Raw genomic sequence first — 14,594 nt, 5'->3', positions numbered from 1 at the left:
GTGGGTGTATGGAACGAGCTGCCAGAAGAGGTAGTCGAGGCAGGGACTATCCCAACATTTAAGGAACAGTTCGTGTAGGAAAGAACTGCAGATGCTGGTTTAAATTTAAGATAGACACAAAATGCTGGAGTAACTCAGCGGGACAGGCAGCATCTCTGGAGAGAAGGAATGGGTGATGTTTCGGGTTGAGACCGTTCTTTAAGAAACAGTTAGACAGGTGCTGTACATGGATAGGACAGGTTTGGAGAGATATTGGCCAAACGCAGGTAGGTGGTACTCGTGTAGCTGGGACATGTTGGTCAAGTTGGGCCGAAGGGCCTGTTTCCACACTGTATGACTCTATGATTGTATGACCAAATATAGAAAGATAGGATTAATATAGATGAATGCCCCCCCCCCGGTTGGCATTGGTGTGATGGGATGAATGGTCTGTATGATTCAGTGGCTTCAGAAATGGCCTGCCAGTTATTCAGCTTACCCTATGAAAGAGTTCTTTAAGTTATCATTATCAGGGCTTTTTTCAAAGCGTGTTGAAACATTTTAGATAAAGAAAGGTCATTGATAGGGTTTCTTTGAAGGGTAGGAAAATATATCGGAGGAATGGTTCTGATAAAACCCAGGAGAGGAAGCGGTTAAGTCAAAGTGTTTCAGCAGCTTGCTTTACCGGATAAATGGAGACACAGGGAACTGCAGATAGAGTCATAGAGTCAGACAGCGCAGAAACAGGCCCTTCAGCCCAACTTTAGTTTAGAGGAACAGCGCAGAAACAGGCCCTTCAGCCCAACTTTAGTTTAGAGGAACAGCGCAGAAACAGGCCCTTCAGCCCAACTTTAGTTTAGAGATCCAGCGCGAAAACAGGCCCTTCAGCCCAACTTTAGTTTAGAGATACAGCGTGGAAACAGGCCCTTTCAGCCCACCGAATCCACACCAACCAGCGATCCCCGCACATTGGCACTATCCTGTACGTCTTTGGAGTGTGGGAGGAAACCAAAGATCTCAGAGAAAACCCATAAAGGTCAAGGGGAGAACGTACAAATTCCGTACAGACAGCACCCGTAGTTGGGATTGAACCCCGGGTCTCTGGCGCTGCAAGTGCTGTAAGGCAGCAACTCTACCTCTGCGCTACCGTGCCGCCCTACAGTCTTACAGCATGGAAACAGGCCCTTCATCCCAACTCGTCCATGCCGACCAAGATATCTCATCTAAGCTAGACCCACCCACCCACGTTTGGCCCGGCCCTTATCCCGATAAATCTTTCCTATCCATGTACCTGTCCATTCAGATGCAGGAATCTCTAAAGTCCAAGAGCAAGAAGCAGTTTAGTATAGTTTAGTTTAGTTTAGTTTAGAGATGCAGCACGGAAACAGGCCCTTCAACCCACCGAGGGTGTGCTGAACAGCGATCACCCCGTACACTAGCACTATCCTACGCACTAGGGCCAATTTACAAGCAACAGAAAACAATTAACCTACAAACCTGTACGTCTTTGAAATGTGGGAGGAAACAGGAGCACCCGGAAAAACCCCACGCAGATCACGGGGAGAACATACAATCTCTGTAGGTATCAGGCAGCTGAACCATTCTATCACCCTAGAAACATAGAAATAGAAAATAGGTGCAAGAGTATGCCATTCGGCCCTTCGAGCCATTCAATATGATCATGGCTGACCATCCAAAATCAGTACCTGGTTCCTGCTTTCTCCCTATATCCCTTGATTCCGTTAGCCCTCAGAGCTAAATCTAACTCAACTAGAGAGCAGTCATGACCTACTATCGACCTAATTGGAGATGCTCGGACTATCTTTAATCGGACTTTGCTGGACTTTATCTTGCACTAAACGCTATACCTTTTATCCAGTATTTGTACACTGTAATCATGTACTGTATAGTCTTTCCACTGACTGGATAGCATGCACAAAAAAGCTTTTTTACCGTACCTCGGTATACGTGACATTAAACTAAACTTAACCTAAATCCGTAGTCAGGATCAAAACCGTTCCTCTGGCCCTGTAAGGCAGCAACTCTACCGCTGCACCATTGTGCCACCCGTCAATGTATAGATGGCATTGGGGTGCTTGCTTCAAAGAGAACAGAGCAGGGGGGACGTAAAGCTTGGTTAGAATGGATGTGGAGAGGATGTTTCCACTGGTGGGAGAATCTAGGACCACAGCCTCAGAATAAGAGGATGTGCATTTAGGAAGGAGATGTGGAGGAATTTCTTTAGCCAGAGGGTGGTGAATCTGTGGAATTCTTTGCCACAGAAGGCTACGGAGGCCAAGTCGTTGGATATTCTTAAGGCGGAGACAGATAGATTCTTGATCAGTACGGGTGTCAGGGGTTATGGGGAGAAGGCAGGAGAATGGGGTTAGGAGGGAAAGATGGATCAGCCATGATTGAATGGCGGAGTATTGATGGGCCGAATGGCCTAATTTTGCTCCTATCATTTATGAACATGAACTAAGCACGCAGCCCTGTGCTGATGGTCAGTAAGGAGGAAACATTAGATTAAGGATCTAAAGTGTTTGTTTGTTATATGTTCCGACAATGGAACGATGCTTCTTACTTGCGGCAGCACAACAGGCCTGTAAACAACAGTATTCATAGGTAACATATAATAAATAAATAGAACCAATACATTAATAACCATAATACATCAATACATTACTCCACAATGCTGGAGTAACTCAGTGGGTCAGGCAGCATCTCGGGAGCGAAGGAAACATAGAAACATAGAAAATAGGTGCAGGAGTAGGCCATTCAGCCCTTCGAGCCTGCACCGCCATTCAATATGATCATGGCTGATCATCCAACTCAGTATCCTGTACCTACCTTCTCTCCATACCCCCAGATCCCTTTAGCCACAAGAGCCACATCTAACTCCCTCTTAAATATAGCCAATGAACTGGCCTCAACTACCCTCTGTGGCAGAGAATTCCACAGATTCACCACTCTCTGTGTGAAAAAGAACGTTCTCATCTCGGTCCTAAAAGATTTCCCCCTTATCCTTAAACAGTGACCCCTTGTTCTGGACTTCCCCAACATCGGGAACAAAGGGTGACGTTTCGGGCCGAGACCCTTCTTCAGACTGATGTCAGGGGAGGGGGTGGGACAAAGATAGAATGTAGTCGGAGACAGGAAGACCGGTGGGAGAACTGGGAAGAGGGAGAGGAAAGAGAGGGAAAGCAGGGACTATCTGAAGTTAGAGAAGTCAATGTTCATACTGTTGGAGTGTAAACTACCCAAGCAAAATATGTTGTGTAGGAAAATAACTGCAGATGCTGGTACAAATCGAGGTATCACAAAATGCTGGAGTAACTCAGCAGGTCAGGCAGCATCTCAGGAGAGAAGGAATGGGTCTGAAGAAGCAGTCTGAAGAATGGTCTCGACCCAAAACGTCACCCATTCCTTCTCTCCTAAGATGCTGCCTGACCTGCTGAGTTACTCCAGCATTTTGTGGTACAAGCAAAATATGTTAGTGTTTTGTAGTGTTCAAGAGCCTGATATTTTTTTGATTGGGTGGGAAGGAGCTGCAGATGCTGGTTTCTACCATTGACAGACACAAAATGCTGGAGTAACTCAGCGGGTCAAGTAGCATCTCAGGAGAGAAGAAATGGGTGACGTTTCGGGTCGAGACCCTTCTTCAGTAGCAGGGTAGTGGGAATTGGAGGTAGGAAAAGGTTTTTTGATTGAATTGCTTGAAAGGTACAGCATGGAAACAGTCCCTTTGGCCCACCGATCCCACGCCGACCACTGATCGCCCGCTCGCACTAGTTCTACGTTATCCCACTTTCCCATCCATTTCCTGCAAACTAGCGGAAATTTACAGAGGACCGATTAACCTACAAACTTGCGCATCTTTGGATTGTGGGAGGAAACTGGAGCACCCGGAGGAAATCCACGTGGGTCACAGGGAGAACGTGCAAACTCCACACATTGATAGCGCCTGAGGTTAGGATTGAACCCGTGTCTCTGGCGTTGTTGTGAGGAAGCTGTTCATGAACCTGTTCAGACTCCCGTGCCTTCTTCCCAATGGTAGGAGTAAAATGAGAGCGTGGCCAGGGTGGTGCGGGTCTCTGATGATGCTGGCTGCCTCTCTGATCCGCAATGAGGTGAGGTCTGTTGATGGGGAAGTCAAGGATCCAGTTGCAAAGGGAGGTAGAGAAGCCCATGTCTTAGAGTTTGCTGATGAGTTTGGAGATGATAGTGTTGAAGTCTGATAGTGATGATGGTGATGATAGAGCTGCAGTAGATGAACAGCATGTGGGGCGGCAAGGTGGTGCACTGGTTGAGTTGCTGCCTTACAGCGCCAGAGACCCGGGTTTGACCCTGACTACGGGTGCTGTCTGCACGGAGTTTTTACATGCTCTCAGTGACCTCGTGGGTTTTTTCCGGGTGCTCCGGTTTCCTCCCACACTCCAAAGCTTAGCTTCGGTAAGTTGTAAAATTATCCCTGGTATGTGTAGGGTAGTGTTGGTGTTTGGGGTGATCACTGGTCGGCGCAGACTCAGTGGGCCGAAGGGCCTGTTTCCAAGTTGTATCTCTTAAACAAGAGAAGAGGTTTACCAGGAGTGTATTATTTATGAGAAGGAGTTGAACAAACTTATGAAAGTCATGTTGAAGATGTGTTAAACTTTGGTCCGGCCACATCAGGTGAATTGTGTTTATTTCTGGTCAGCCCATTACAGGAGGGATGTGGAGGCTTTGGAGAGGGTGCAGAGGTTTGCCAGAATGATGCCTGGATTAGAGGCTATTAGCCACAGGGAGAGGTTGGCCAAACTCGAATAGACACAAAGTGCTGGAGGAACTCAGCGGGTCAGGCAGCACCGCTGGAGAAAAAGGATGAGTGACATTTTGGGTTGAGACCCTTCTTCAGACTGGGCAAACTTGGACGAACTTGGATTGCCTTCTCTGGAGCGTCAGAAGCTGAGGGGAGATCTGATAGACGTGTATAAAATTATGAGTGGCATAGATAGGGTAGACAGTCAAAACCTTACACTCTGTGCTTCAATCAGTCCACCCGAAACGTCTTTCGTCCTTTCCCTCCGCAGGTGCTGCCTGACCCGTTGAGTTCTTCCAGCGCTTTGTGTTTTGAGCAGGTTTAGGAGCTGCTTATCAGAGCTCCATGTGACTAAAAGCCAATATTGATAATGTTGCTCATTCCTTTACGTCTGGTGAAGGGCAAGTGACCTTCAGAAACAAAGGGGAGGTGTGTGACCAGCTACAAGTGGCAACAAATATGTAGCTCAGTGCTGTTATCAGTCTTGAAAGCTGCACATTTATTTAATTAATAATTATGGTTTAAGATTAATTAAGTCTAGACTCGTGCTGGGAAGATTAAGGTTTAGTTTAGTTTAGTTTAGAGATGCCCTTCAGCCCTTCAGCCCGCCGACTCCTTGCCGACCAGCGATCACCCCATACACCAGCACTATCCTACACACCAGGGACAATTTACAATTTACAGAAGCCATTTAACCACCTGCCGTCTTTGGAGTGTAGAAGGAAACCAGGGCACCCAGAGAAAACCCACGTGATCACTGGGAGAATGTACGAACTCCACACAGACGGCACCCACGGTCAGGATGGAACCTGGGTTTCTGGCGCTGTGAGGCAGCAACCCGACCACTGCGCCACCGCCCTGCCCCATGGTTGATTCCGATGAAATGTTTAAGAGATTAAAAGATTAGTTAATTAATTAGGTAAAGATGTAACAATCTTATTCTGCAGCTCGGAAACATTTTGTGGTTCCTCCTGAAGGGAATATATACAATAGTGACAGCACACATAAGGTGGGCTGAAGGGCCTCTTTCTGTGCTGTGTGACTCCCAACACTTTTCAAGGGTGGAACAGTGGTGCATCGCTAGAGTTGCTGCTTTACAACGCCAGAGACCCGGGTTCAATCCTGACCTCGCTGTTGTCCATGTGGAGTTTGCACATTCTTTTCCTGTGACCGTGCGGGTGTTCTGGTTTCCTCCTGCATCCCAAAGACGTGCGGGTTTGAAGGTTAATCGGTCCTCTGTAAGTTGCCCCCTTGTGTGTGGGGAGTGGCTGAGAAAGTGGGATAACATGGAACTGATTGGTACAGGTGCCTGGAGCTATGGGCAGAAGGCAGGAGAATGGGGTGAGGAGTGAGAGATAGATCAGCCATGATTGAATGGCGGAGTAGACTTGATGGCCTAATTCTGCTCCCAGAACTTATGACCTTATGAACTTATGAACTGGTGTGAACGGGTGATCGATAGTCGGCATGGACGCGGTGGGCCGAAGGGCCAGTTTCCGTGCTGTATTTCTAAACTAAACACTAAACACCGCGTCAGGTGAGAGAAATTATTCCCTCTGGTAGGGATGCCAGACATGTGAATTTATCTTTAAATTATAGACATGCAAATCCGTGACCTCAAAACACCTCTTCACACAAAGGGTGGTGGGAACGAGGAACCGCTGGCACTTCCCAATAAAATGATAGCAGTTGAGAGTCAATGAAATTTAGTTTTTAGTTTAGTTTAGAGTACAGCATGGAAACAGGCCCTTCGGCCTACCGAGTCCGGGCCGGCCAGCGATCCCCGCACATTAACACTACCCACACACGAGGGACAATTTTTACATTTATACCAAGCCAAAAAAAACTACAAAACCTGCACATCTTTGGAATATGGGAGGAAACCGAAGATCTCGGAGAAAACCCACACAGGTTAGGAGGAGAACATGCAAATTCTGTAGAGACAAGCACCCGCGGTCAGGATCGAGGCTGGGTCTCTGGCGCTGTGAGGCAGCAACTCTACCGCTACGCCACCGTGCCACAAAAACTGAGGTTTTTTGATGGCTTTTCCTCAGGCATGGACGGACTTGGATTGTTTTCTCTGGAACGCCAGAGGTTGAAAAGGGACCTGACAGAAATACAGGTTCCATCACTGATTTCCCGCCAACTGGTGGTCTGGAACCTCCTTTAATCCGGACAAATTTACCAGAGCGCACCTGAAATCCACCCTGGATGTCCCCTCCCCCCCAAAAAATGTGGCGCCTAGTCCGGGTGAGGCGGCCGATCTCGACCTCATCGGGACTTCTGCGGCCGATCGGCGGGTGGAATCTGCCCCCTGCAGCCGGGGCTCTGGAACTCCGGCCCGGCCGGAGCCGGCAGATCCGTTCCCATAGCCGGCTCCCACATTCCCGGGTAAGGCAGCAACTCTACCACCGCGCCACCGTGCCGAATGCTCTATAGTGACAGTATGTGTCAGGAAGAAAGTATAGCTTTGCTGGCATTGATGTGCGATGCAGTGCGTATAACAGACTACAGATTCACCCAGAGGCTGCTGTGTGAGGATAGGGGTGAATGGGAGAGAGGTGTTAAGGGGAGGATGCTTGAGTACAGAGAGCACATTCAGGGCGGGAAATCGGTGGTGGAACCTGTACTTCTGTCAGGTCCCCTTTCAACCTCTGGCGTTCCAGAGAAAACAATCCAAGTCCGTCCATGCCTGAGGAAAACCCATCAACCTCAGTTTTTGTGGCACAGTGGCGCAGAGGTAGAGTTGCTGCCTCACAGCGCCAGAGACCCGGGTTCGATCCTGATTACGGGTGCTGTCTGCATGAAGTTTGTACGTTCTCCCCGTGACCTGCGTGGGTTTTCTCCAGGAGCTCCGGTTTCCTCCCACACTCCAAAGATGTACAGATTTGTAGGTTAATTGGCTTGGTGTATGTGTAAATTATCCGTAGTATGTGTAGGATAGTGTGGGTGTGCGGGGATCGCTGGTCGGCGGGGACTCAGTGGGCCAAAGGGCTTATTTCTGCGCTGTATCTCTAAAAACTAAACTAAATAGAACATAGGAACGTTGGAACTTTGTTGGCATGATTCCCATTTAGGAATCGTATTGGTTTAACTAAGGTGGTCTGTGCGATGGACTGGGCTACGTCCACAACTATCTGCAGTCCCTTGTGGTCTTGGGCTGAGTGTTCCCAAACCAAGTTGAGATGCGTCTTAGTGGGATGCCTTTTATGATGCATCGCCAAACTGACTCAGTACACTGTCACAGTGTACTACTGCTAAACACTTAGAGTCATAGAGTCATAGAGTGATACAGTGTGGAAACAGGCCCTTCAGCCCAACTTGTCCATACCGGCCAGCATGTCCCAGCTACACTAGTCCCTCCTTCCAGCATTTGGTGCATATCCCTCCAAACCTATCCATGTACCTGACTAACTGTTTCTTAAATTCCCTGCCTCAACTACCTCCTCTGGGAGCTCGCTCCATACACCCACCACCGTTTGTGTGAAAAAGTTACCCCTCAGATTCCTATTAAATCTTTTCCCCTTCACCTTAAACCTTTGCCCTCTGGTCCTCGATTCACCTACTCTGGGCAAGAGACTCTGTGCATCTACCTTTACTTGTGCGGTATCTGAGATGCTTATCCAAGATTTATCTATGTATTGTGATACAAAAAAGAATTTCACTGCAGCTCGGTACATGTGACAAATACCATACTGCAGGAGTTGTTCAGCCTCATTGGAGATAAGAGTTGTTGAATTTCCTGTCTTGACATGGTGTATTTCTCCACAGTGAATAAGATATCAGCAAGATGCATATCCGTCCACGTTACATTGTAGACCGAACTGCCTACTCCATTCCCGAATTTGACGAGGAATATCAGAAAAAAGTCAGGAGTTATCCACATTCACAAAAAGCACGGAAGTTATTCAGGTAAACCCAAAACAAACGTCTGTATTTTTTTAGTTTAATTTCGTTTGGAGGTACAGTGCGGAAACAGCCAGTCCATGCCGACCAGCGATCCCCGCACCTTAACACTATCCAACACACACTACGGGCAATTTTACATTTATACCAAGCCAATTAACCTACAAACCTGTATGTCTTTTGAGTGTGGGAGGAAACCGGAGATTTTGGAGAAAACCCACGCAGGTCACAGCGAGAACGTACAAACTCAATACAGACAGCGCCTGTAGTCGGGATCGAACCCGGGTCTCCGGCGCTGTGAGGCAGCAACTCTACCGCTGTGCCACAGAGATTATTTTGAAACTTTGAATTATTTTCATTTACATGATACTAAAACTCCTCCAAATACTTGGGTCAGGATTCCGAACAAATACGTGCGTGACAAATAAGTGGAATACATGTAGAAAGTCAGGCAGCATCTGCGGAAAGTGAACCATGTTTCTTTCTCCACAGATGCTGTCTGACTTGCGAAGTGTCAAAAAGACATACATTGTGGAAACAGGCCCTTCGGCCTAACTTGTCCACACCGACCGACATGTCCCATCTACACTTGTCCCACCTGCCTGCGTTTGGACATGTCCCTCTAAATCTGTCCTATCCATGTACCTGTCTAAATATTTCTTAAATGTTATGATAGTACCTGCTTAAACTACCTCCTCCAGCAGCACGTTCCATATACCCATCACCCTTTGTGTAAATAAGTTACCCCTGAGGTTCCTATTACAACTTTCTCCCCTCACCTTAAACCCATGTCCTCCAGTTCTTGATTCCCCTACTCTAGGCATTGGACTGTGCCTTTACCTGATCTGTCTCCCTCATGATCTTGTACACCTCTACAAGATCATCCCTCATCCCTCTGCGCTCCAAGGAATAAAGTCCTAGCCTGTTCAACCTCTGCCTAGCACAAGCCCTCAAGTCCTCAAGTCCTAACATCCTCGTAAATCTTTGCACCCTTTTTAGCTTGAATACATCTTTCCTGTAACACGGTGACCAAAACTGAACACAATACTCTAAATGTGGCCTCACCAATGCCTTATACTACTGGGTGGTAAGGTGGCACAGCGGTAGAGCTGCTGCCTTACAGCACTTACAGCGCCAGAGACCCGGGTTCAACCCTGTCTAAGGGTGCTGTCTGTACGGAGTTTGTACGTTCTCCCCGTGACCGCGTGGGTTTTCTCCGAGATCTTCGGTTTCTTCCCACACTCCAAAGACGTACAGGTTTGTAGGATCATTGGCCTGGTATAAAATGGAAAAAGATTGACCCTAGTACGTGTAAGATGGAGTTAATGTGCGGGGATCACTGGTCGGCGCGGACTCGGTGGGCCGAAGGGCCTGTTTCCGCACTGTATCTCTAAACTATCAACTGAACTGGAACATGACCTTCCAACATTTGATGTTTTTGTTTCATATTTCTAAGCATCTGTTAATTGAATTTTGTAAAGCTATTAGGAGCAGACAAATAGCCATATGTCTTTGATGAAAACACTTCCACATAGATTAATCTGTAATTCCTTTCCTTGATATTTCCCAGCTGTTCAACTGCTCGACTAAAATCCATCGTCATCCAGCTGTTCCCAATAATCTCATGGCTTCCAAAGTACAATTTCAAGAAGGCGTTTATTTTCGATGTCATTGCGGGTATCAGTGGAGGAACAATTCAGGTGCCTCAAGGTAAGAAGCTGCCCTTCTCATGGTGGAACCAGGCCTCCCCATGTCAATAGACAATAGACAATAGGAGCAGGAGGCCATTCGGCCCTTCGAGCCAGCACCGCCATTCAATGTGATCATGGCTGATCATTCTCAATCAGTACCCCGTTCCTGCCTTCTCCCCATACCCCCTGACTCCGCTATCCTTAAGAGCTCTATCTAGCTCTCTCTTGAATGCATTCAGAGAATTGGCCTCCACTGCCTTCTGAGGCAGAGAATTCCACAGATTCACAACTCTCTGACTGAAAAAGTTTTTCCTCATCTCAGTTCTAAATGGCCTACCCCTTATTCTTAAACTGTGGCTTCTTGTTCTGGACTCCCCCAACATTGGGAACATGTTTCCTGCCTCTAACGTGTCCAACCCCTTAATAATCTTATACGTTTCGATAAGATCTCCTCTCATCCTTCTAAATTCCAGTGTACTCCAGCCTAGTCGCTCCAGTCTTTCAACATATGACAGTCCCGCCATTCCGGGAATTAACCTAGTAAACCTACGCTGCACGCCCTCAATAGCAAGAATGTCCTTCCTCAAATTTGGAGACCAAAACTGCACACAGTACTCCAGGTGCGGTCTCTCTAGGGCCCTGTACAACTGCAGAAGGACCTCTTTGCTCCTATACTCAACTCCTCTTGTTATGAAGGCCAACATTCCATTGGCTTTCTTCACTGCCTACTGTACCTGCATGCTTCCTTTCAGTGACTGATGCACTAGGACACCCAGATCTCGTTGTACCTCCCCTGTTCCTAACTTGACACCATTCAGATAATACTCTGCCTTCCTATTCTTACCACCAAAGTGGATAACCTCACACTTATCCACATTAAACTGCATCTGCCATGCATCCGCCCACTCACACAACCTGTCCAAGTCACCCTGCAACCTCATAGCATCTTCCTCACAGTTCACACTACCACCCAGCTTTGTATCATCTGCAAATTTGCTAATGGTATTTTTAATCCCTTCATCCAAGTCATTAATGTCAGAGGGAGGCCCAAAGCAAGTTGGAGGAATAGCATCTCATATGTTGCTTGGGCAGCTCACACCCCAGCAAAGAAGGGTCTCGACCCAAAACGCCACCCATTACTTCTCTCCACAGATGCTGCCTGTACCATTGAGTCTTTCTGAATCAGCATTTTGTGTCTCTCCAGTGTTATGAATATTGACTTCTCTAACTTCAAGTAGAACCCTTGCTTTCCCTCTCTCTCCATCCCTCCTCCATCCTAGTTCTCTGACTAGTCTGACTGTCCTCCTGATTAAATTTTACTATGTATGCCTTGTTGACACCTTCCTCTGGCTAACAATGATCCATCCCATATTTTCCTTGAACTTTGTCACCTTTGATCTCTCTTTTTCACATCTTACCCTTACATATTTCTCGTTTCCCTCTCCCTTGACTCTCAGTCTGAAGAAGGGCCTCGACACGAAATGTCACCCATTCCTTCTATCCAGAGATGCTGCCTGTCCCGCTGAGTTACTCCAGCATTTTGTTTCTATCTTCGATGGTAACCAGCATCTGCAGTTCCTTCCTACACATTCTTGCACTTCAGGTAGCCCCAGCATTCTCTCTTTCTCTCTTTCTTTCTTTCTTTCTTTCTTTCTTTCTTTCTTTCTTTCTTTCTTTCTTTCTTTCTTTCTTTCTTTCTTTCTTTCTCTCTCTCTCTCTCTCTCTCTCTCTCTCTCTCTCTCTCTCTCTCTCTCTCTCTCTCTCTCTCTCTCTCTCTCTCTCTCTCTCTCTCTCTCTCTCTCTCTCTCTCTCTCTCTCTCTCTCTCTCTCTCTCTCTCTCTCTCTCTCTCTCTCTCTCTCTCTCTCTCTCTCTCTCTCTCTCTCTCTCCTCCATCCAAGTCGCACTAGCTTCTCATTTTCTCCCTACAAACAGCTAACAATGGCCTGTTTTCATTATCATCGTTACTTTTTTTCATATCTTTCATTCATTATTCTTTATCTCTCCACATCACCGTCTATATCTCTCGTTTCCCTTATCCCTAACCAGTCTGAAGAAGGGTCTCGACCCGAAACGTCACCCATTCCTTCTCTCCAAAGATGCTGCCTGTCCCGCTGAGTTACACCAGCTTTTTGTGTCTGTTATCCTTCCCACACAAAACTAGTCACGGTTTTAAGACAAGCTAGTCAAGAGTCAAGAGCATTTAATTGATTCTTTCTTGCAGCAGCATAACACGTACGACACAGTGGCTCAATGATAAACCTGAACCTCAACCAAAGCAGAACAACACATAGACTCAAACACACAATTATGACCACAAGCAAACATCAACTCCTTGGGACGGCATGGTGACGGAGCGGTAGAGCTGCTGCCTCACAGCACCTGAGACCCGAGTTTGATCCTGACTACGGGTGCTGTCTGTGTGGAGTTTGTACGTTCAGCCCGTGACCGCGTGGGTTTTCTCCGGGTGCTCTGGCGCTGTGAGGCAGCAACTCTACCGCTGTGCCACTGTGCCGTCTGGGTCGAAGCGAAGATTGAAAGTCAAGGTGTCAAGGATTACGGGGCGAGGGCAGGAACGCGGGGTTGAGAGGGGAAGATAGATCAGCCATGATTGAATGGCGGAGTTGACTCGACGGGCCGAATGGAATAAAAACTGCTCCTTTGATTTATGAACATCTGAACCCGGGTCTCTGGCACTGTGAGGCAGCAACTCTACCGCCACACCATCCATGCCACCCACAAATACAAGGGAAGGGTTCTTGTGCACCACTGTTCTATGTTGATCTATTGCAATGTGCTTTATTTAACAGGTATGGCCTTCGCTCTGCTAGCCAGTCTTCCCCCGGTCAATGGGCTGTATTCCTCATTCTTCCCCCTTATTATCTACTTCTTCCTCGGAAGCATCCACCACATGGTCCCAGGTTGGTTAACCTTACCTTCCTCTCTCCTTCTTTGCTGTTGTGTTTTTAAACATTTTTGTTTTACGCGCAAGACCACGAAAGCCAAAACGTCAATCTTCCATGGCGTGTGTTTATGATAACTCAGACGAGCTTTTGTTCCATTTGTGCTTGCGTTTCCTGTCCGCCTTCATCTTGACAATGGGTCTCTTTGTGACGTTGTCAAACAATTTACTCAACCGCCCAGTCGAGCAGGAAAACAGAGGGATCCTTGACGGTCTTGTCTTGTCGACGTCTTTCTTGACTCAGCCAAGAGTGTAGGAAGACAAAGGGTATAGAGGACACACACAGAGCCGTGTAGGAACAAACTGATTAGTGAACTGATTTGATTAGTACGGGTGTCAGGGGTTATGGGGAGAAGGCAGGAGAATGGGGCTAGGAGGGGAAGATAGATCAGACATGATTGAATGGTGGAGTAGACTTGATGGGCCGAATGGCCTAATTCCACTCCTATTCCTTATGATTTTGTGATAACTGCAGATGCTGGCTTAAGTTCATAAGTTCTAGGAGCAGATTTAGGCCATTCGGTCCATCAAGTCCACTCGGCCATTCCATCATGGCTGATCTATCTTTCTCTCTCACCCGCAAAATCCTGACAATCCTGGTGTGTAGGATAGAGTAGGTGTGTAGGGTGTAGGGTCTGATGAAGAGTCTCGACCCAAAACGCCACCCATTCCTTCTAGCCAGAAATGCTGCCCGTCCCGCTGAGTTACTCCAGCATTTTGTGATTACCTTCCCATTCTCCTGCCTTCTCCCCATATCCCCCTGACACCCTTCCTAATCAAGGATCTATCCATCTCTGCCTTAAATATATCCATTGACTTCGAAGATAGACACAAAATGCTGGGGTAACTCAGCGGATCAGGCAGCATCTCTGGAGAAAAGGAGTAAGTGACATTTCGGGTCAGAACAGAGAGCTAGTCAACAGCATAAGGGAACGTCAAGCTAACGTCAACCAGGGGTCACAGCTTAAGGATAAGGGGGAAGTCTTTTAGGACCGAGATGAGAAAACATTTCTTCACACAGAGTGGTGAGTCTGTGGAATTCTCTGCCACAGAAGGTAGTTGAGGCCAGTTCATTGGCTATATTTAAGAGGGAGTTAGATGTGGCCCTTTTTGCTGAAGGGATCAGGGGGTATGGAGAGAAGGCAGGTACAGGCTACTGAGCTGGATGATCAGCCATGATCATATTGAATGGCGGTGCAGGCTCGAAGGGCCGAATGGCCTACTCCTGCACCTATTTTCTATGTTTCTATGTTTCTATGT

At 47.3% G+C, this 14,594-nt stretch overlaps 1 protein-coding gene across 1 annotated transcript in view; it reads left to right on the top strand.

The window, feature by feature from the left end:
* The window catches only part of LOC144605599 (solute carrier family 26 member 9-like), a 70,843-nt gene that overhangs the window by 11,859 nt on the left and 44,390 nt on the right, over positions 1-14,594 (top strand). The window contains exons 2-4 of the mRNA XM_078421036.1: positions 8,549-8,689; positions 10,254-10,393; positions 13,183-13,293. Of these exons, the coding sequence (XP_078277162.1) occupies positions 8,568-8,689; positions 10,254-10,393; positions 13,183-13,293 (373 nt within the window). The 5' untranslated portion in view covers positions 8,549-8,567. The remainder of the gene's footprint in view (positions 1-8,548; positions 8,690-10,253; positions 10,394-13,182; positions 13,294-14,594) is intronic.

The sequence above is a fragment of the Rhinoraja longicauda genome, chromosome 24, assembly GCF_053455715.1.
Source record: "Rhinoraja longicauda isolate Sanriku21f chromosome 24, sRhiLon1.1, whole genome shotgun sequence".
Lineage (NCBI taxonomy): Eukaryota > Metazoa > Chordata > Chondrichthyes > Rajiformes > Arhynchobatidae > Rhinoraja > Rhinoraja longicauda.
This window is presented reverse-complemented; position numbering and strand designations above follow the sequence as displayed.